This window comes from Bos grunniens, chromosome 3 (genome assembly GCF_055505025.1).
Source record: "Bos grunniens cultivar Pamir isolate PY7600 chromosome 3, Bosgru_T2T1.0, whole genome shotgun sequence".
Classification (NCBI taxonomy): domain Eukaryota; kingdom Metazoa; phylum Chordata; class Mammalia; order Artiodactyla; family Bovidae; genus Bos; species Bos grunniens.
The window spans coordinates 101,320,783-101,344,187 of record NC_141167.1 but is presented as its reverse complement, the minus strand read 5'-3'; the positions used below and the strand labels follow the sequence as shown (position 1 = coordinate 101,344,187).

Sequence of the window (23,405 nt, the reverse complement as noted above, 5' to 3'; positions counted from 1 at the left end):
TCAAAGGGATTCAGAACAAACAAGTAATGGCTAAATGTCACAGAAAACACTGGTCTGATTTATCAATATAAGGAGAGCAAATTACTGAAATATTTCTAGTAGCCATGAAACAAGGCCAACATGGCAAAAATAAAAGGCAACAGGAAGAGGGAGATTTTAGTGTCAGAATCACTCAGAGTTTAAACAAGACAAAACAGGAAAAGAAAGGGGGCATAATTATCTGTAAAATAACACTTTAAGCCAGTATTTCTTAATGTTTGGTCTGCAGAATTGTTTCTCTAAACGCAAACAGATATTCTGCCCTATCTTTCCTTTCCAACTTCCGCAACTGTCTCTAATAAGTTAATGTACAGTTTTTCTTAGGACAGAGAGAAGGACATGCAAATTGCAGGGACTTATGTGACCTGTGATGCTTTTTTTAAGAAGCATATCTTGCTGGATTGGTGTTATATTTGGGGAAACAAGGCTTCGGTTGTGAAATTTTTAGTTGTAGAATGTAGCACTAATAAATATACACCAAAAAGCTTATAGAATTAGACCTTTGGGGACACTGATCCTTTGACAAGACGACACACCAATCCCCTTCTTATAGCTTGGAAAATTCAAGGATTATTGGTCTATACATGTTGACACTGATGAGATCCACCTCTACTCGCTGACAGACAAAACATTCTCAGAGCACCAAGAAAGAATTCTTTGGGGGCAAAGGCAGGCTGAAGTCCACCAAAGCAAACTGCTCCTGTAGAAAATTTCTTGAAAAAATATTTGATAAAGAAATAACAGAAGGTTCTTTATTTAAAATCCAATCATATTTTGGAAAATTTACTCAATTTCTGATCACAAACGAAAATTTTACATACACTTCACCTGAATTAATAGCTTTCAGTCATATACTAAAACTGTTCCTTCATGATATATGAAAAAAAAATATTTCATTTGATATTTCAATTACTGTTTCTTTAAAATTTCAATTTTTATCCTTATTTGCTAAGAGAGTTAAGGTCTTAAAATTTTTAAGGTTGTTCCATCTTTGCAGCATTTTCAAATGCCACTGACTTCTAAACAATGATGCATGGCTTTTATTATTATGCAATATTTGAAAAATCCAAACAATTAAAACAGTTTATTTTCATTGCTATCCTCCTGAAAAAATATCTGTATTTAATTTTAAATAATCTCCCTGGCTGTACAATTTTCCTCTTTTTAATAGTTTGATTTAATTCTTAACAGCAACTGCTTTTACCAAAATCAGAAGTCTTGAAGCACTGGAAAGTGATAATATCCTATGATTTTAAAATGATATTTCAGCATATCTTTCAGATGTTGTGAAATGAATTCTTCAAGAGATCATCTTCTTAACATAGATACTACTCAGATTTCTGGTAATAGGGGAAATATTACTCTCTTACCACTAAATATTACTTTATTTATATACACTATAGTGTCTGCCCACTGAAGTCATTCTTTTGTGCTGAAAATACCATTAAGGGCTGTAGGTGAAACATTGAGAGCAAAGTTCTAAGATTTCCTCTATGGTTGTTGAAGAAAGGTATCTATTTAAGTTGTCAGACATAGTCCTTTTAAAAGGTAAGGAGAATTCCACTTTCCATGAGGAACTCAAAGGTGGTGAACTGCCCTGTTACTCCACAAAGTTTTTTTTCTGAGAGTCCCACTTTTTATTCTGTCACAACACACCTAGTTCTGTTCAAATTTTGCCTGATTAGAAGGTCTACATGATATTGTTTTAACAATCTGCTCAAAGAAAAAGCTTCTTAAGATCTATGTATTATATCTACATAAGAAGTTAAAATACAAGTGAGTTCATGGTTTTTAATGTAATTACAGAATGATAATAGAAGAGAAACTAGAAAGGAGAAATCATCAACATGCCAATCTCTCAAACTACTTACCCCTGAAATTAGTAGTGTGAGTTGCACTGTAGTATTAATTCTTTTGCTGGTGCCAATATGTAGAGATGTGTATTATTATTTAGTAGTATTTAGTCATGTGTAACAAAATTCTCTTATATTGTAAGACAAAGCTCACTATAATACAGTGCTTGGCGGATCCACTTATAGAAGTATAGGAAATAAGAAAATGAAGAGATACCTGTACTGTTGCTCTCTATTCATTTTAAGTGGGATCTCAGCACCACTGACATTCTGGGTTGTATACTTTGTTGTTGGGGTTCTCCTATGCAGGGATTAAGCAGCATCCCTGGCTTCTACCCATCAAATGGAGTGGCTCCCCACCTCAACCCCAGCTGTGACAAACAAAAATGTCTTCAGACACAGCCAAATGTCCCCTGGAGACTTCTAGTTAAGAACTACTGATGCAGAGTAAATTACTATATTGAAGCTGTAATTCACTGCATAATTATACTCAGGTTGGTATTTGAAGGATCTGAGAACAAAGAGCAAGGTAAGCTTTAAGAAAAAATGTTAGAAGCAAAAAAAAAAAAAAAGCAGCAGACAGTTTTAGGCACAAAACATAATTAGCAAAGCTGAATAGAGAGATTCAAACAAGGTAAAAGATAATAGGTAGGTTTCCCTGGTGGGAATCTGCCTGCAATGCAGGAGACTTGAGTTTGATCCCTGGTTTGGAAAGACCCCTGGGAGAAGGGAATGACAACCCATTCCAGTATTCTTGCCTGGGAGATCCCATGGAAGGAAGAGCCTAGTGGGCTACAGTCCATGGGGTTGCAAAGAGTTGGACATGACTGAGCAACTAACACTTTCACTTTCAATAGGTAGTCAGAAAACAGAAAAAGGTATGATATCTATAGAGGCCATTTGGACATAAAAAAGGAGATAATCATGTCTTCCAAGATTTCTGATAGCAGACTGATCTTTTTTATTGTTTTTAGTTTCAATTACATTAAAATATGTACAATTCAACACTTACTCATGTATACTAAGAGTACGGGATAAATAAGTGAAAGAATACTGGACTCCAGTCAAGAAATCTGGCTTTTAGTCTCAGCTCACTAAAAAGGCCGATGTGTGATCTTAACCTGGTCACATCACCTCACTGAGCCTAAATTTCCTCACCCAAAGAGGGGATTAGACTAGAGCATATTTAAAGTCTCTTCCTTGACATTTCAAAATTCTATAAATGACAGGTCATATATGATAAAGAGAATAATGAATTAACTGTATTATATATTTCATGGCTTTAGATTTCTCAGAAATGGTACCCAGGATTAAGCCAGAGACAAACATTCACAGTTCAAATCCCTCTGGCACATGTCAGTTTACCTTGCAGTGCAGGGGCTGACTGTGTCTGGGTTTTGGAAAGAGCAGACAAAATGCTCTCTGGGGTGATCTCCACCTTCGAGAGGATATTTGCCAGAGGGTTGTGAGATGTTGTTGTGGCAGGTGCAGGTGTTTTCAGGCCACTGGTGAGGCTGCTCGGGCTTGTAGGAGTTCCTGGAGAAGGTCTTGATGCAGGACTGACCCCTGGTGGCAGAAAGATCAACTCAAGAATACGCAATTCAAAATGACCTTTAAATGCATGACACTTTCCAGTCACTGAATTGAGTCTGATATGTCTCATAGGAATTCTTCTGTGCATGATCCACTAGTTGTCCATTGCATATAGAAAGAAAAAATCTGAAAACCAAGACTTGCTCCCGTCTACTTGGAACACCATTAAATTAGACAAATATCAAGTTTTTGTTCATATGTATTTACTAGCTTTCAGAGCCCCAGTAGAAAGAGACTGGTAAACTGATTTCTTTTTTCTCTACCAAATGAAACCTACACATCAGACTTCTGTAAGTGCTCAATAAATACTGCTGGTTAATTATGATCAGACTTGGTCACTGAATAATTCTGAGATAAATAAGTTATTTCCTTTTACATGGACTTTTCATTCAAGCAATCTTTACATTTTTATGTTTTGAAACACTGGGTTAATTTTTAACAGGAAAAAAGGTATATAAATAGAAAGTCATTTTTATTTTTTAATATAAACAGGTATTTAGTAAAGAAAAAATTACTGATAAATGAAAGAAAATTTTACATATTTAATGAAAGGAATGCAGATTCCAACAAACAATTTTTTCTAAGACTGAATTTGACAAAGTATAAAGCAAAACTAAATTGTGTTGGAAAGACTGAGAAACAATGGGAACTTTCATATAGTTGGTACACAAAATAGTACATCTTTTGGAGATTGTTTTAGTTATAAAAAACTTAAAAACTTACATGCTGATTTTTTTGAGTCTTTATCTTCTAGAAATAAATATTTAATTATTTATGAAGAAATGAAATAATTGGGCTTTTCTTCAAAATAATCAGGATTGGAGAGGACACAGCAGAAACAAGATTGGCCATGTGTTTATACTGTTGAAAATGAGTGATAAGTATATACAAGGACTCTACTTTGTAAATTTTTATTAAGATTTCCATTAAAAAAAAAAGTCCTATTTAAAATTCCTTTTAAGAAGGGTTGTGCATACATTTTTAGCATCAAGGTTGTTCATTAAGTATTCTTTACAATAGTGAAAAACTGCAAACACACTAGATGGTCTAATAATAAAGGCTTATATAAACTACTGAATGCTGTATAGCTATCAGATGATGTAGATGAATATTTAATGACTTACAAAAATGTTCATGATACGGAGTTAAATTTTTAGTAGCTGATTTCAAAACAGTACAGTTGTCCCTCAGTATCAATGGGCGGCTGGTTTCAGGACCCCTGAATATACCAGAATCTGCGGATGCTCAACTCCCTTATAAAATGGCACAGTATTTGCATATAACCTATGCGCATCCTTCTATATACAGTACCTATGTGTGCATATACTTACCACGCCACACTGCCTGCTGGATCTTAGTTCCCTGATTAGGGACTGAACCTGGGCCATGAAAGTGAAAGTACCTAGTCCTAAGCAGGACTGCCGGAGAACTCCTCATCTTCCATATACTTTAAATCATCTCTAGATTTAGTTAAAATACACATTACAATGTAAATGCTATGTAAGTAATTGCCAGGGCAAGGCAAGTTCATGTTTTGTTTTTTCAACTTTCTGAAAAAAATTTCCCCCCAAATATTTTCAATCCATGGTTGGCTGAATCCATGGATGTGGAACCTGCAACTGCAGACCTCATGAATATGGAGAACCAACTGTACATGCAATGCACTTCAACTATTTCCCCTCCCAATGCTTCAATTATTGACAGAAAAATTAATGCAAATATTTTACTTTCCCAAACACACATATATATGCACACACACACACATACTTGAAAGGTTAATAAACAGAAATGAGTTCCTTTGGGGTGGCAGACTATGAATATTTATTCTTTTATTTTCTAATTTTTCTATAGTGACCATGTATTGTATTTTTACTTTATAATTAAAAAACTACTTTTAATTAGAAAACAAAAACAAAACTCAGATTGATGGTTCAATTCGAAAGATAGAAATAAGCTTTTTATTTTCTTTACTAGGCCTACTTACCAGTATTTTTCATGACTGACGTCAGGCTGCTAAGGATGGAACTGATCTTTGCCAGATCCACATTAGCTAGGTTTGGCAAAGCCAATGCTGGAGTAGGGGAGAGAAGGGATGTGTTCACAGGCTTTGGAAGAGGTGGCGTTGCTGTCATGGTCACAGGTGCTGGAGTACACGAAGAGGCTTTTGAGATACTTTCTGTTGGCTTTGTAGGTACAGCAGTGGATACAGTTGACTTCTCCACAGGTTTTTCCTTCCTGTCCTCTACTGTTTAAAAAAAAAGAAGAGATGATATTGCATCCTACTGCTTTCCAGACTCTGCTTCCAATGCAGAATCACATGTCCTAATATTTCCTAAAATGTACTATGATTTATTAGAGAAAAATTATTCATGATTTTTTTTTAAAGCCATACTCTTAATAACTCATGAACCTTCCCACCTTCAGTATCTGCTTAAACTGAATTTCCCAAATGCATGTTGTTTTTTTTTTAAATTTATTTATTTGGCTGTGTTGGGTCTTAGTTGTGACATGTGGGCTTATGTCCTGAGACATGTGGGATCTTGCTTCCCTGACCAGGAATCGAACATACATCCCCTGAATGGCAAGGCAAATTCTTAACTACTGGACCACCATGGAAGTCCCTCTAAAGCTTCTTTCATTTTACTTTTTAATGATTTCTTCCATATTAGTATCTGTGTACTGAATTTGTACATTTCTGGAAGCATGTTATTATTTGGTATACATTTGTGTTTTTTCAGTAATGTTTATGTCATAAACTGTCCTGTCTTTTCTCTGCCGTTAACCTGGGAGCTTCCTAAGAGACAGAAACTCTGTACATACGTTAGTGTACTTACTTTCCTTTGGCTTCCCGAAATTGGTCTACTGGGGGTAAAATCAGACATTAATACAATGTTATACCTCCTGCAATAAGACTGTCTTAATACTTTAAAGGCAATGTATATATGGATAGTGCATCAAATTCAACCTAGGTCAAACTGCCTAATAAAAATAGTTATAAAAGCTGGGGATGCCAGAGAAACAATTCACCCATCCAGGTTAACTGTGTTAATTGTCAAAGTGTGGTTAACAAAATGAGAATCTTGGAATCTTCAAGGTCAAGAGTGACAGAGAACAAGGAATTTCAGCATAAGCGGCCCTCCCTCTAGAGCAGTGCGTGTTCAACAGAAATACAATTCAAGACACGTATATAAGTATAAATTTGCTAGTAACCATAGCAAAACAAAAAACAAAAAACCCACAGGTAAAGTTAATTTTAATAATATATTTTATTTACCTCAATACACCCCAAATATTTTCAGTTTAGTAAAACAATTATTAATTAGATATTTTCACTCTTTTTTATGGTCCTCAGTTTCTAGAATCCAGTGTGTATGTTGTTTCTGCCACACTATGTGGCTTTTTGGACCTTGGGCCCCCGGGAGCAGAAGCGCAGATTCCTAACCACTGCACCACCAAAGAATTCTCTGAATAGCACAGATTCTTAATCTACATGGCATACCAAACCTGAACCACTGCTCTAGAGACAACACTACCACCTTGGTGCTCTAATTTTATAAGGATTGAACTACCTTTCTAATACCTGCCAGTGACAGATTTATTGGTGGGGAAAGCAAAACAGATAAGGAGCAAGTGGTCTACTAATCACACAGGGCGTACCAATGATTTTTGACCCATCGTCTTCCACATCTGAGAGGTCCATATCTTCCACGTCACGATTATCTGTCGCAGGCTCAGGTGTGGCAGATTTCTCACTCTCTGCATTTGGTGACTGGGACTCCTCACCTCCCATTCCTTGGAAAGGGGACTCAGAGCCAGTCGGGGAGGGAGCATCCACGCTTGGGGAAGGGACTGGTGATTCCTCAGGATCAGGAAGGGTTGACTTCAATTGATCCAGCTTTTTCTTTAAATTGTTCACTCGATTAGCAAAGGTTTTATATGCCTAAAAGAGAAAAAAAGAGTTTACTCCTCTGGGAAGTAACCAAGAAGCTACCATTCTGACTTGATCAGATTTCTTCATTATTATTAACTGTATCACTGGTATAAAACAAGAACATATCATCTGTCAAGCATGGAACAGTTTCCAATCTCTGCTTCTTGTATTTCCTAAGTCATTATTACCATCCACAGTTACCCAAGGCAGAAACTTACAAGTTATCTGTAATTCACCCTCCCTTGCTCTCTTCTATCCCTCCAGGCAACCAATATTTATCAAGAGCCTAAATGTGCTGGCCAACCTTCTAGGTACTGGAGATACAACAATGACCAAGAAGACAAAAATTATATTCATAAATAAAGCCGTTTGAGAGGTCAAACACTACTGACTTAAAAAAAAATAAACTTGTTTATTTTTTAAAAGTTTTAGGTGTACAAAACTACTGTGAAGATAAAATAGAGAGTTCCCATATATCTTACACCCAATTTCCCCCCTTTTTTTGGCCATATGCACAGCATGTGGGATCCTAGTTCTCTGACCAAGGATCGAACCCACGCCCTCTGAGTGGAAGCACATTTCAAACTACTGGACCACCAGGGAAGTTCCCAATTTTCCCTATTATTGACACTTTAGTATGATACATTTGTTACAATTAATAAACCAATTTTGATCTTTATTATTATTAACTAAAGTCCATACTTTATGAATATTTCCTCAGTTTTTATCTAATGTTCTTTTTCTGTTCCAGGATCCTGTAATTTAGTAGTCAAATTTCCTAGGTTTCTCTTGTTTGTGATAGTTTGCTAGATGTTCCTTTCCATGTTTTTGATGAACCTGACAGTTTTGAAGAATACTGGTCAGGTATTTTGTAGATGGTCTCTTAACTGAGCTTTGTCTACTGTTCTTCTCATGATTCGACTGGGGTTATGGGTTGTGGGGAGGAAGACCACAGAGGTAAAGTGTAACTGTCATCACATCACTTCAAAGGTACATACAATCAATATGATGTACCACTGTTGTTGTTAACCTTGATCACCTGGCTTAAATCCTACTAGTCATCTGATTATCTCAACTGCCATTGTCTTGAAGCTCTGTGTCTTTTTCCTTTTGGTTAAGGGTCTTGGACTATTAGATCATGGAATCATTTCAGTTGGTTGATCAAGGAGCATTATTTTTAAAATGGGGTGGGGGACTTCCCTGGCAGTACAGTGGTTAAGAATTCATGCTTCCAATTCCGGGGGCACAAGTTCAATCCCTGGTTGGGGAAGTATGATTCCACATGCCATGTGGTGGGGCAAAACAAACAAACAAAATAATGGGTGGTGGGGGGTAGAAAATAAAATACTATAATTGAGCTTTTGCTTCTGGATATAATTGAGTACTTTGTAGCAAAGCAACACTCTCATCAAGAACAACTAGAAAAGCCAGATATATACATATACCTATCTATACACTTTCACAAGCACACACATACACACACGCATTTGAATGTACTGTAGAGAGCCAAGGCAACCAAAACCCAGGTGGCAATTCTCCAGCAGGGGGAAACCATGAGTAAAGTCAAGCTGACATACTGCAGCTGTCTTTTTCTTAGAGTTCTGCTGATATGGGGGAGCTAAGCAAAAATCTGACAATTTAGGCAAAAGGAAAAGGCAGAGAGTTACTACTAAATAATATAAAGAAAAATGCAGAACTTTTAACAGTCTTGCTGGCCTATAGAAACATTAAAAAAAATTAGAAAGGCCAAAATTCTGATGAAAGAGAAAGGAGAGAACTGGCTTAACAATATGCTACTGTTTTTCCTTCAAGATATTTGCTGATAGATAACCAGCAAGGACCTATTGGATAGTACACGGGAACTCTACTCAATATTCTGTAATAACCTATACAGGGAAAAGAATCTGAAAGAGAACAAATACATGTATATATGGAACTGAATCACTATGCTATATACCTGAAACTAACAAAACATCAACTGTACTTGAATTAAAAAAAAAACCACATTATTTGCTGAATTAAGCATAAAATTTCTGAAAAGTAAAGTGCAGTTAAACACAGTCTCGTGGTACAGAAGAGACAAGGATTAGAGTTCAAATCACGCAATGAAGGAAGGGGCCTAGTGATCAGCCCAGGCTCTTGGTGGGAAAAATCTGTGATTCAGAAGCTGGATGAACAAGACAAAATCAAAGGCTTCCCCAAACTGCAATTCAGCCTGAAGCGTGATTATTCAGCCAAATAATTAATCATACTTGATTAATATGATTACCTCTCACAATATCGCCTAGCAAAACAAAGGGTGAATCCTTTCTGAAGGAAAACAAATCACCGACACTCTATAGAAATATATTTATATACAATGCTCAGTATTCAAGAAAAAATCAGCAAGCATGCCAAGAGATAGGACCAAATGACCTAAAAGAAAAAACAGACACTATGAACATACTCAAAACAAGTATATTCAATATTGGAATCATCTGACAAAATCCAAATAGCTATCATTTACACGTTCAAGAAGACAGAAAAATATCATCTTGAACAATTCAGTCCAAAATTCATCAGAGCAAGAGCTTAAGGGTGCCTAGGTTAGGTAATGGAGCCAAAATGGAGTAAGGAAAATGACTGCATGGGAGGAAGGCACTGCATGGGAAGCCTATAGGGCTTACCTGGTGCTTCAGTCCACCTGCTAACGCAAGATACACAGGTTCAGGATATACGCCACAGAGCAACTAAGCCCTGAATGCACGAGCTGCAATTCTTCAGCCCACGCATCGCAACTACTGAAGCCCACATGCTCCCGCGCCCATGCTCTGGAGAAGAAGCCACAACCATGAGGAGTTGTGCACAACAACTGAAGAGGAGCCCTGCTTGTTGCAACTGGAGAAAAGCCCGCACAGCAACAAATGCCCAACACAGCCTAAAATAAACATTTTTTTTTTTAAAAGAAAGCCTAGAGAGGTGATGGGAGGAATGGAAGTGCTGGAAAATTGGTTATACACATGCGCAATGATCAAATAAGCAATTATGTTGAAGATACGGGGAGCAAGATTTTGCATTTTTAGAAAAAGCAATTACAAATGTGGAAAGGAAGAAAACTAGAATGAACCTTGTAGCGTTGGATTGGGACTGGAGACAACAGTGTGAACGCATGGTTTCTAACATGCATCGACAGATACAGAAATATATACAGATGTGAATGTGAGTATATAGGTTAAGTATGTATGCATATATTTCCTAGCTCTGTACACTGATATGGTCTGGCAGCAGTGATATCCCAATAGGAATAAATACACCTAGTATTCAGATCGCAGTTTCCAAATACGGTTTTTTACTAAAAGGAACCAAGACTCCTTGGAGAAATGACTGATTCCAAGGCTGGACAGAAAAGTGCAATATGAACTTGGAATACCTTGCTCCAAAAGTAAGGAAACACAAAAAACAACGGGGACATGTCAAAAGAACACAGAAAGCAGCTTGAAAGGAGCTCCCGCTGGCCACGTGGAATAATTTGAGCATCAAAATAATTATTTTGTAATGAATTAGTAGTTAGCAATGAATGTAGTGAGTAGCTTCCCTGGTGGCTCAGATTGTAAAGAATCTGCCAGCAATGCAGAAAACCTGGACTTGATCCCTTGGTCAGAAAGATCCCCCAGAGAAGGGAACGGCAATTCACTTCTGTATTCTTGCCTGGAGAATTGCATGGACAGAGGAGCCTGGCAGGCTATAATCCATGGGATTGAAAAGAGTTGGACATGAATGAGTGACTAACACTTTCACTTTCACATTCTGGAGGCTAGAAGTCCAAAATCAAGGTACAAGTAGGGCTATGATCCCTCTGAGACTGGGCAGAATTCTTTGCCTCTTCCTAGCTTCTGGTGGTGGCCATCAACCCTTAGCATTCCTTGGTTTGTCAGATGCATCACTACAATATCTGTCTTGGTTGTCACACGACATTCTTCCTGTGCATCCAAATTTCCCTCTTCTTATAAGGACTCCAGTGACACTGGATTGAGGCTTATTCTAATGACCTCCCCTTAACTTGATCACATCCATAAAGTCCCTATTTCCAAGTGAGGTCATTTTCATATGTACCAAGGGTTAGGGCTTCATCATTATCGTTGTGGGGGTACACAATTCAATCCACAGCAATTACCAAGTGAAAACTTTTCAGTGGACAAGCTGAGAAGATGCCACTTATTAATATCTTATTAAGATATCAAAGGGAATGTTACAGGTAGTAAAACAAATCAAACTTGTATGCTAACTGAAAGGATGAAATGAGAAGAACACAATCACTTCTATGATATTCTTACTAAAGACAGATAACCTCTATTTGATCACAAAGAAACATCATATAAATCCAAATTAGGAGACACTGGACAAACTATTTGATTTGTAATCTTCATAATAGTACATCAATGTATTAAATTTCTTATGGTTATGAAAGAGAAAATTACCTTGGAGGAAAACACACATGAAAATATTTGGGGGTAATGCAGTGTCTGCAACTTATTTTCAAATGATTCCCCCCCAAAAGGTCTTCACAATGTACTTAAGATATTAAAGTTTGAGAGTTTTACAAAATAAAGACTGAAGAAAAATGAGAGGAAAAAATTAAAATAGGTTAACAGAATTTCACCATAAAAACAGAATCCTTTCTGGGGGGAAAAAAAAAGGCAATTCTAAAACTGAAAAATAAGCCAACTAAATTAACCAATGGGTTAAATAACAGGTAAAATTCAGCAGAAGAAAGAATTAATGCATTAGAAGCCTGGTTAGTAGAAAATATCTAGAAGAGAAGCACTGAAGGGAAAGAATGGAAAATACAGAGAGGAACATAAAAAGACATTTGGAACACTGATGAGATCTAATATACAAATTAACAGAGTTCCAAGAAGAGAGGCGATATAATGTAATAGAGACTGTATTTGACAAGAAAACACCCCCAAATTTATGAAAAACATTAAGGCACTTGCTAAGGGTTGAATTATATCCCCTCATAATTGTATACTGAAGTCCTAACCCTATACTTCAGACTATGACCTTATTTGGAGATAAGAGTTTTTAAAGGTAATCAAGTTAAAAGGAAGTCATCAGGATGGGCCTTAGAGCAGAATGACAGGTAGTCTTAATTAAAAGTGAAAATTTAGAAACAAAGAGGCCATGTGAAGAGACATAAGGAGGAAACAACCCTCTACAAGTTAAATAGAGAAGTCAGGAACAGAACGTTCCCTCACAGCCCTCCGAAAGAATTAACACTGCTAATAACACCTTGATTTTGGGCTTACAGTCTCCAGAAGTATAAGACAATAAATTAATGTAGGTTTGAGCTATCCACTCTCAGATACTTTGTTACAGCAGTCCTAGTAAATTAATACACCACTGATTCAAGGTTCTGCAAACCCTAAATCAGATGAATGAAGACCACACCTAGGCAGATCACTGTTTTAACTACTGAAGACCAAAGATAAAGAGAAAATATTAACAGCAACTAAATGCAGTACAATAAAAAAGTTTAAACACTAAATAAATGTTGATGAGATGAAACAACTGTAAAATCTGTGTGTGTATAATTAAAATATATAACAATAAAAACATAAATCTGGATGGTGGATATAGCTCCTTTGATGATATCTCCAAGGAAACTATGAAGTTAAAGATCTAAGCAGAGATTTCAGCAGTGCCCAGTGCCAGGCAGAGTTAAGAGTTCATGCAATAAGTTAGAGAGGCTTAGTAAACACCTTTACTTCTTATTAAAATGCCACAAAGGCCATGGATTAGGAGTAAGGACCATGTTCTAAGACTAAGGACTATGTCCAAATAAACTCATCCTAAGAAAGCCTAAAACCAAAGCCTTTACATCATAGTAGTCCACAGATAATTTAACTAATTGCCAGGAAAAAAAAAACCCAAAAACATTTGTTAAAGGAAAATGACACAATTCAGAGCTTCCACAAGTATCACTCAAAATGTCTCCTAAAAAATAAATTCTTAGACATGCAAAGAGACAACATATAGATATGATTAAAGTATACACGCACACACAAATCATAAAACAGTCAATAGTATACCTAGAGATGACCCAGATACTAGAATACATACATAAGGTTTTTAAGACAGTAATTACAAATCCATTGAAAAATTTTTAGGAAAAGATGAAGAACAGATGACTAGACTGGAAAACTCAACAAAGAAAAGCAACTCTAAGAAAGAACCAAATGAAAATTCTAGAACTGAAAAATACAGCAGACTTCACTCAGTGGAATAAAGAATATTTGAAGACAAGTGCTTCCCTGGTGGCTCAGCAGTGAAGAATCCACTTGCCAATGCAGCAGACGTGGGTTCAACTCCTGGGTTGGGAAGATCCCCTGGAGAAGGAAATGGTAACCCACTCTAGTAATCCTGCTGGGGAAATCCCATGGACAGAGGAGCCTAGCGGGCCACAGTCCATGGGATCTCAAAGAGTTGGATACAACTTGGCAACTAAACAACAACAAATACTAAGTACCCAAAAATTAGTCCAGTGAGAAAAAGGAATGAAAGAGCAGAAATCTAAGAACACATGGGATGTATAACTGGAGTCCCAGAAGGAAGAGGAATGAAAAAGAAGAAATATTTTAAAAGATAATAGTTGTATAGGTTCTAAAATTGATTAACAGTATCAAACCACAGATGCAAAACACTCAGTGAACCCTCTTTATCCCTCTGCAGCAGGATAACTACAAAGAAGAAATCTAGGCACAGCTGACTTCTCATTACAACAAGGGAAGACAGGTAAAGGAATGCTTTTTGGTAATGAAAGAAAAAAAAAATGCCAATTTAGAATTCTTTATCCAGTGAAAATATTTCTCAAGAATGTAAAATAAAGACATTTTTAAGATTAAAAACTGAGAAGTTCATCACCAACAGTTCTGCACTACAAGAAATGTTAGACTTTAGGCTGAAGGAAAATGATCTCAGATGGAAATATGGATTTGCAAAAAGGAATGAAAAATACCAGAAATGGTAAATACAGAGGACTATTTTCCCCTTAATTTAAAAGTCTACTGACTGTTTAAGAAAAATAATAAAAATTATATAAAATATACATAAGTAAAAAGTTAACAATGGCATAAAGATCTTAGGGAAGGGAATCTTACTATTGTTTCCTGCTAGTCCTGCAGGGGACATGGGTTCGATCCCCAAGGCGGGAAGATTCCACGTGCCATGGGGCAACTAAGCCTGTGTATCACAACTACTGAGACCGTGGCTCTAGAGCCCATGCTCTGCAACAAGGGAAGCCACTGCAATGAGAAGCCTGCACACAGCAACAAAGACCAAGCACAGCAAAACAAAAAAAAGAAAAAAAGTCTAAATAAATAAATATTCATCTTAAAAATAAGAAAAAGTATAGGAAATGAAATAATATAAAAGAAAATCTCCCAGTGTATTGCATATAACAAGAACAAGTTTTATTTTGTGAAATTTTAACTGTGTGTGCGCATATACATGTTGTAGCTCTCAGTTTCCAAGTAAAATCTTTCTGAAAATATCGTTTAAAGGTTTAAGTGTTTCCATATAAGTCAATCCAGATTATTTAAATAACCTACTCACTTGTCTCCCTGGGTCTGCTGCTGCTGCTGCTGCTAAGTCGCTTCCTTCAGTTGTGTCTGACTCTGTGAGATCCCAGACGGCAGCCCACCAGGCTCCCCTGTCCCTGGGATTCTCCAGGCAAGAACACTGGAGTGGGTTACCATTTCCTTCTCCAATGCATAAAAGTGAACAGTGAAGTCGCTCAGTCATGTTCGACTCTTAGCGACCCCATGGACTGCAGCCTACCAGACTCCTCCGTCCATGGGATTTTCCAGGCAAGAGTACTAGAGTGGGGTGCCACTGCCTTCTCCCTCCCTGGCTCTAATAGTCTCCTATTCTCCATTCTGCTATCTTGATTCTAAAATGCAAACCTGATCACATCACTAGCAAAATTAAAATGCTACAATTGTTTCCCACTGCTTTCAGGGTAAAATTCAAAGACCTTAGAATAAACATACACCTTTCAGGACCATGTTCTTGACGCCCTCTCCAGTTTTACTTATCACTTCCTCATAAATGCTCACCTATAAGAAACAACTTTCAGGCCCACCAATTTTGCCATGCTCACTTTTATTCCCATGCTTGAGAATGAGAATAAGAGCTTTCATTTAGCTAATTACTGCAACTTCAGAGTTTAGCTCCTTTTGGGAAAAATTTTCTCCATATTCCCGATCCCCACTCCCAAATTAGCTCAAGTACCTATTCAATCTGTTCTCCTACCACCCTATAGTTACCTTTACTACAGTTTCTATTATACAGAATTGCAATTGCATGTGCTCAATGAAGCGCTTCTTTGGTGGCTCAATGGTAAAGCATCTGTCTGCAATGCAGGAGACACTGGGTCAGGACGATCCCCTGAAGCAGGAAATGGCAATCCACTCCGGTATTCTTGCCTGGGAAATCCCATGGACAGAAGAGCCAGGCAGGGTGCAGTCCATGGGGTTGCCAAGAGTTGGACATGATTTAGCAAAGAGTTGGAATGACTGTTAGCTGAATAAACTTCTCCCAGCCATTTGCTGTGGATCCTCCAAAGCACACTAAATCATTTTATATAATTTCATAAATAAGTGATGATGGTTCACTACTCAAAAATCACAAAATGGTCTTTGAGTAAAAATGGTAAACTGACCACTCCCATTTAGTGTCTCTCCCTCCTGAACACCTATAAATGACTAGTAATGCAACACAAAAGTATAAACCAGCAGCATATTTGAGAAAAAGGTTTCTACAAATTTTTAGAAAACAGAACGAGCTGTAAGAGTAAGAAGTGATGAGCGGTAAGAAGTGAGGGCGGAGAAAAATGAGGTTAGGAATATGCAGAAAGGAAGTTACACCTGGGAAAGATTCTGTCTTGCAGAATCCCTGAGAAGTTTTGCTCCAAGAAACGATGAGTATAAAAAAGTGGAATGAACAGAGGGGTTGAAATTAGAAATTAAAAGTGTGAATACCCAACACTCAATACCAACTCCTCTGCAATCCTGATGTGGCAGGTAAGGCACTATGCCCCAGGCAAAAAAATATGAGTTCTTCTCTAAAGAGTTACAGTATCCTGGCAAAAAGATTCCAGCTTTCTGACATTTAGGACTCCTTCCACCCTAACAGCCAGCTCCTTATCTACACAGACTTTACTATACTTGCGATAAACTCAGATAATTCCTATCTATGTATAGAGAGCTTTCCCAATCAATTTTTTCATATCTCATTCTTAAATATGAAAAGAAAAAAGAGGTAGTATCTGATTTTTAAGAAAGTCAGAATCATAAAAGAGAAAAATCAAGTTAACTAGAGGAAGGAAAAAGACTCTAGATCTTCCAGAAAGCAGAACAAAAAGATCAAGGTTGATGAAACATGAAAAACACAGGACACCTAGAGGATCAACCTAGGAAGTCTAACATTTGATTAATCAATTTCCAAGAAAAAGGAGATAAAGAAATTATCTCAGAATTCAGGCTGAAAAAGCCCTCCAACCAACCCATAATGAATGCAAAACAAAAACCTCACCTGTAAATATATCATTGCAAAATGTCAGAACATCACAAAAAATACCCCTAAATGCTTCCAGAGAAAAAAGTTTCACCTACAAAGACCTTGCAAAGATTTCATTTCAACAACATTAATGACAATGGACTAATGCTTTTTAAGCTGTGAGGGAAAATGATCTTCAACCAGCCAACTTATCAGAGCAAATGTAAAAACAGAATAAAGACATTTTAAAATAGAGAGACCCAGAAGTCATCCTTCACAAACTCTTCTTTTGGGAAATTAATAGAGGATATACTCTAGCAAAACAGGAGAAAACCAAGAAAAGAAGACATGGAAATTGGCAAATAGAGGCCTCAGCTCAGAAAAGCAGTAAAGAATAGTCCTAGGATGAGATCTAAATACCTAAAATAGAGCAGAATACAAGCTCTGATAGGAAGGTCTCTGGGGGAAAACACGGATTTGGAATATCTGATGGGATACAGAATCTAGAGAGATAAAAAAAAAAAAAAGCTAAAGGCAAACAAGAAAAACAGAAATTCTAGGAAAAAACAAAAACTCTCTACTATAACCAAGTTACTATAAAACCTTGTAGTGAACAATGTTCACACAGTTATGGTGAATGTTTTTTGCTTATTAATTTTCAGCCTTTAAAGCAAAGAAGACTTAATTATAATTATAGGGTGGAATGTAAGTATTATCAACCCAGAAAATGTAAAAGTATAGTTTAGTGATGCTGAGAAACTGAAGAGACAGAAGAAAATAATGGGAAAGAACAGGAATGTTATTATTTTAATTTTATAAAGTGGGGAACCTAGAATAAGTGCTCAAAAAATAGTAAATTTAGTATTTCAAATTACAGGATAATCAACAGATTTTAAAGTTATAATGATACTGGGAGAAGAGGCTAGGGAGGTGACTATAAGCTAAATCTTCATTTGTCACATGAAGAAGTTAACAGATATTTCCTTTTTTCTTTTATTTTTGGTCACACCCCATAGCAAGTGGGATCTTAGTTCCCCAAACCAGGGATCAAACCCATATCCCCTGCAGTGGAAGAATGGCATCTTAACCACTGGACTGCTAAAGTCCCAATGAATATTTCTTATACAGTATAAATCAAGAAAGAATAATATGAGTACATAATTCAGAAATATAGAGGTAAATACCAGAAAAAACAGCTAAATGAGTTAAAAGAAACTGTGTCTAAGAAGTGGGATTCGTTGGATATAAAGAATTATATACTGGGAATTCCCTGGGGGTCCAGTAGTTAGGACTCAGAGTTTTCACTCCCAAAGGCGTGGGTTCAATACCTGGATGGGGAATTAAGATCCCAAAAGCTCCAGTGTGGCCAAAAAAATAGTAATAATTAAAGAACTACATACTCTAATAACCATGTGTGCATGCATGCTCAGTTGTGTCTGACTCCATCATCCCATAGACTGTACGTAGCCCACACGCTCCACTGTCTATTTTCCAGGCAAGAACACTAGAGTTGGTTGCCATTTCCTCCTCCAGGGGATCTTCCTGACCCAGGGATTGAACCCATGTCTCCTGAATTGGCAGGCAGATTCTTTACCACTAGTGCCACCTGGAAAGCCCCTCTATAACCGTATACAGTGATTAAAACTTTAAAAAAAAAAAGAAAAAAAAAAAAAAAAGTACAAAGCAGTTTCTTTCAAGAGCCGTTACAAATGTCCAAATATCAATCCCTCTTCCAGTCGAGGTGGGGAAAAAGAGGGTCCTTAACTGAGCTGAAATTCAGTTACAATATTTCCATGTAGCTTTCTGGGTTTAAAAAAAGTATACATACTTCTGCCCAATTTTATATTCTGTAATAGTAACGTGGCACATAGCCACTGAAAAACTGAGACATAAGGCTTTAGCAAAGCTTAATGGTCTTTAGCATCAGAAAGACCTAGCTCTTTTTTTTTTTAAGATTTATTTATTTGGCTGCGTCAGGTCTTAGTTGCAGCATGTGCGACTCTTCAGTTGCGATATGGAACTCTTATTTGTAGCATGTGGGATCCAGTTCCCCAACCAGGGGTCGAACCCATACCTGCTACATGGGGAGCATAGAGTCTCAACCACTGTACCACCAAGGAAATCCTCAGAAAGACCTAGGTCTTAATTCAGATGGCTTCACTTGCTAGCTATAATACGACCTTGTACAAGGTTACTAACCTTCAAAAGTAACTTCTTCATCTGTGAACTAGAAATAATAATGCTTATCCCTATAGAGTTAAATAACACCTATAAATAGTCACAGATATACAGACAGCAACTGATGTTAAGACAGTATTAATCATTACTTACATTGGCCACCACTTTTACTTCTTTGTACTGTGCTTCATAGAAAATTCCAGCATTTTCCAGTGCTTCTGTTAACGAGGGCCCATTTTTCACCTGCTTATCCAATCCATTCACAAATTCCTCCAGCTTGGCACTTGCCTCTTCAAATTCTTTGGAGAACTTCTTCCCACCTGTCTTATCTAAAATAACAAGAGGAAGTATTCTATATTTTCTTAGTCTCATAGTTACACCTTAAAGAAGCTTCCCTAAATCACACACACAAAAAATCACAGAACAGATTATTTAAATGTTTCATGTGATCCTGCTAGGTTGAAGCAAGAGTGCATCATGAAAGCACTTGTAATTAAGATAAAGTTCAACTAAATGAAAGTTTGCTGATTGCTTTAATTCACAAATCTGATGTCACCCTGCTACTTAGGAATAATGGAATGAGGCTCAATTCTATACACTTACACACCATTAACTTTTTTTTTTATATACCATTAACTTTTACACTATAGATTATAATAAGATGTATCCCTTTGAGGAAAAAAACAGAGGCTCAAAAAAGTAAAGATAAAGTGACCTCTGTGTGTATCATGCTTAGAAATTCTTTCCTCTCTGGAGAAGATCCTTGGTAATTTGAAATTAGAAAAGTACCATGAATTGTTTTTCAACAACAGTGACATTACCATCTTTTACTTATTCTCCTAAGTACTTTTTGCCCAGTGATGTTGGAATAGAGCCTTAGGTATAGATATAAATTTAGGCTCTGCATTTTATTAGCTGTGGAACTTGGGCAAGTTTCGTATCTCCTTATGAAGTCTCAGATTTCTTATGTACAAAGTGGAGGTTTTTAACAGGCTTCTGGGTTGTTTTGAGGATTAAAGTAGATAATACATGTTCAATTTAAAGCATGGTACAAGAACAAAATAGGTGCCACAACAAATAGTTCGGTAGCTATTTACTTATTATTTCAAAAATATTTATCAAGTATTGATTACATACCAGGTATTTGGTCTAGGCACTAAGATACTGGAAGAACAAATAAGGATAATTTCTACTTTCATGAGATTCACATTCTAATAAATTACTATGATTATTATTTATAATCTACAATGTAAGGGAAAGAAAGTAATTAGACTTTATGAGGTATTATAGTGACCTTATTTATTTAGGCTGTGCTGTTTGGCTTGCAGGATCTTGGTTCCCTGACCAGTGGTCGAACCCAGGCCACGGCAATCAAAGTGCCATGTTTTAACCACTGAAATTGCCAGGGAGTTCCCTACAGTGACCTTACTGAAGAGTGAACACAAACCACATAATCACACACATGAAATACACCTGTCCATCATAGCCTGATACATCAAGAAAGGACTAGAAGTGGGGAAAAGGATAGAATATACTTATTAAAAATTTTTTAAATTTATTTTTCTCTAACTTAATGGAGATATAAGTGGCATGTACCATTGTTTCTAAGGTGTAAAATTTGAAGGCTAGGAATTTATTTATGAAACTGACATGCATGAAATCACAACCTGGGAAACAGGTGCCACAGCAGTTCTCTACAACCTGAGGTTCTCTTTATGGAAGCAGTCAGTCTGATTACTTGAAATGACACATCTGGAAAGAGAACCTGACTTATTCTATTTAGAAGGATGTAAGATTACCTTTTAAGCACTTGAGAGTTTCTGTGCTGCACACATCCACCCTCATGGTTGACAGCTGTTTTTCTTTCAGTTCTATCTGATCTTCTGAGCGCTTGTACAGCAACAGCTCTTCAATGAGGGCCTGAGACTGAACACGGACCAGGGTCATACTTTTTATGAAATCATCCTCTTACTCTTTCTACACCAAAGTAAAACATGACTAACACCTAACTAAACCATGAGAAGCAAAAACCTTCGTATTTCCTCAGAATCAAGGATATCAACATCGATTCTTGTATCAAAACCATATTTTCAGTTATATACTTTAAAAGATCTTTTTCATGTTATTCAAAGATAATTTATGGATATAAAGTTAAGATTGAAACAGGCAAAGATCCATTTATCTCTTCTTTCAATTTGAATTAGATAGTTTTAGTATGTTAACTTTAAGTAAATTTTAATTTAATAGTTTCATAGGAAGATGAACCCCTTCTTCGGGTTTAATACAGACTTCAACTGGCATACAGATAAAACTCTTGAGTTTTAGAGAGTTTCAATATGTTTAAAATATAATGGATGCATAATTCAATAAAAAGAAATCTTACAGGATGAACTATACAGAAAACTATAACACAAAAGGATTGGATAATACTTTGGCACAGGGGACATATTCTGTAACTTACTCGAAATTCAGCAACTATCTTAGACTTGAGAGCAGCTTTTGGATTCGTGGATGCTGTTGAATTAAACAAAAGGTTATTTAAGAATATAGACAAAAAATGTTGACTATTTAGGAAAATTTTCAGCTTTATAGTTGAGGGTATATACTCTTTGAATATATGTCAAACATGCACATTTAAATCATAACGCTTAGAACATACAGTGGATATGTAAACTGAAAACTCCCAAGCATGGTCAGTATAAAAATATGTACTATTTAGATAGGTTTAACCTACTTACCTCCAATATACTCTGTAAGTCTGAAGTCCTAGAATTACTGACTTGGAGATACATGAAGTATCTTTCTGCCTATACTGACTGAGTGTAACAGGATCTTAACACCTCAAATTAAAGGTGTCTAGGAGCAGGACATCCAATTAATTCTGATCACTGGCTGAAGAAAATTTACTTCCAAGCACCAACTCTATTCCTATGTATTTAGTTTTGGATTTCTTTTTTCTGCTGACTCAATTCAAAGCAAAAACAGGCAGGAAAAGTTCTAGGTACAATACTACTGTGGTTGAACTTTGGTGAAATGATGACTCTTGCTGTTCCTAAGCATGCAACTTATGACCAAAAGGATGTGAAAGGACTCCCTTAATCATGATGAATATCACATGCTTGCTGGAGCAAAACCATCCCAAGTGTCTTGTTTCACCTCCCAAGTCTGTCTTTTACCTTGTTCCCTCCACACCTTCAAATCTTTCTCAACATTCCTCAGTTTGGCCCACAGCAGCCTATCACATGCAGTATTCCACTCCCATGATCTCATGCTGGGTAAACATGATAAACACAGCAGGAGCTCCTGTTAAGAGAATGGCTTCTGGCCAGGATTTGAGGCCCATGTCTAATCTGGTAGAGTATCTCCCCAAATCTGAAGGATTTCATGGCTCCCACAGAAATGCTTCTTAACGCCTAGTCTCCTCTTCAGCTCGGTTGTAATGCCAGCTGCCTCTAACTTCACATAGCTTTGAACCTTAAAGGTACCCCGGGCACTATCATGTATTTTTTTCTTCTTCCAATCCCCCAACTACTCTTGAATCTTCACACATTTAAACCCTTTTTCTGCATTTCCTTTGTTTAAAAGTATTTTTATTTTTTTTAAAGAAGTAACTCCATGATGGCTTGGTTAGTGTAAGTCACTGGGAGCCTCCCAGGCCTGGAAAACACAGGCTTGCCCATGGTTTATGCCAGGTACGATGTCAAATGGTCTACATTTTCTTCTGCTCCAAAAAGAGGAGGTAATTTATATTAGTTGAGATTTTGTTCCTTACTTTGTGATTTCTTCCACTGCTTATTCGGTTGTTTGTTCAGATTTTCTTTCAGCTGCTTCTGAGTTTTGAAAGTGGTACCTGGAAAACATTTCAGTTTTGCAATCTGGCGTTATGGGAAGCTGTTCTGTCTGTCCACTTCAGTGTCAAAGTTGAAAAAAGGCAATCCGAGACTGTGTGTTGTTTCTTTCTTTCCTTTTATTTTTACAAAAAGATAAAAACACCCACCAGATCTAAGAAGCTGTCAAATAAACATGATTTCTGTATCAAAGAAATAACTAATTTGGAGAATAGGGTAGGAAGTTTAAAAACACTAGGTAACTCACTCAAATGAAGAATTTAACAGCTTCTTAGAAGATGCTATTTTTAAAGCAAATTTCTAGTCAAATTACAGTCATGTTATCAAATATCACCAACTTCTACTCACTGACTTTATTACACGAATCTAGTAACATAGAAACTAAATACTTTTAAAAACACCTGTACAAAACTTACTGTAAATCTA

The 23,405-nt window shown here is 36.6% G+C and overlaps 1 protein-coding gene across 7 annotated transcripts in view; it reads right to left on the bottom strand.

Moving 5' to 3' along the window:
- The window catches only part of RPRD2 (regulation of nuclear pre-mRNA domain containing 2), a 99,191-nt gene that overhangs the window by 10,537 nt on the left and 65,249 nt on the right, over positions 1–23,405 (bottom strand). For 4 of the 7 annotated variants that reach the window (XM_086392427.1, XM_086392422.1, XM_086392425.1 and 1 more), the window contains exons 4-10: positions 22,904–22,981; positions 21,593–21,645; positions 20,931–21,057; positions 19,285–19,460; positions 7,143–7,425; positions 5,470–5,730; positions 3,258–3,458 (exon numbers count right to left, since the gene is read on the bottom strand). In XM_086392427.1, the coding sequence (XP_086248553.1) occupies positions 3,258–3,458; positions 5,470–5,730; positions 7,143–7,425; positions 19,285–19,460; positions 20,931–21,057; positions 21,593–21,645; positions 22,904–22,981 (1,179 nt within the window). The remainder of the gene's footprint in view (positions 1–3,257; positions 3,459–5,469; positions 5,731–7,142; positions 7,426–19,284; positions 19,461–20,930; positions 21,058–21,592; positions 21,646–22,903; positions 22,982–23,405) is intronic. The other 3 variants (XM_086392424.1, XM_086392426.1, XM_086392429.1) reach the window with 1 other exon arrangement.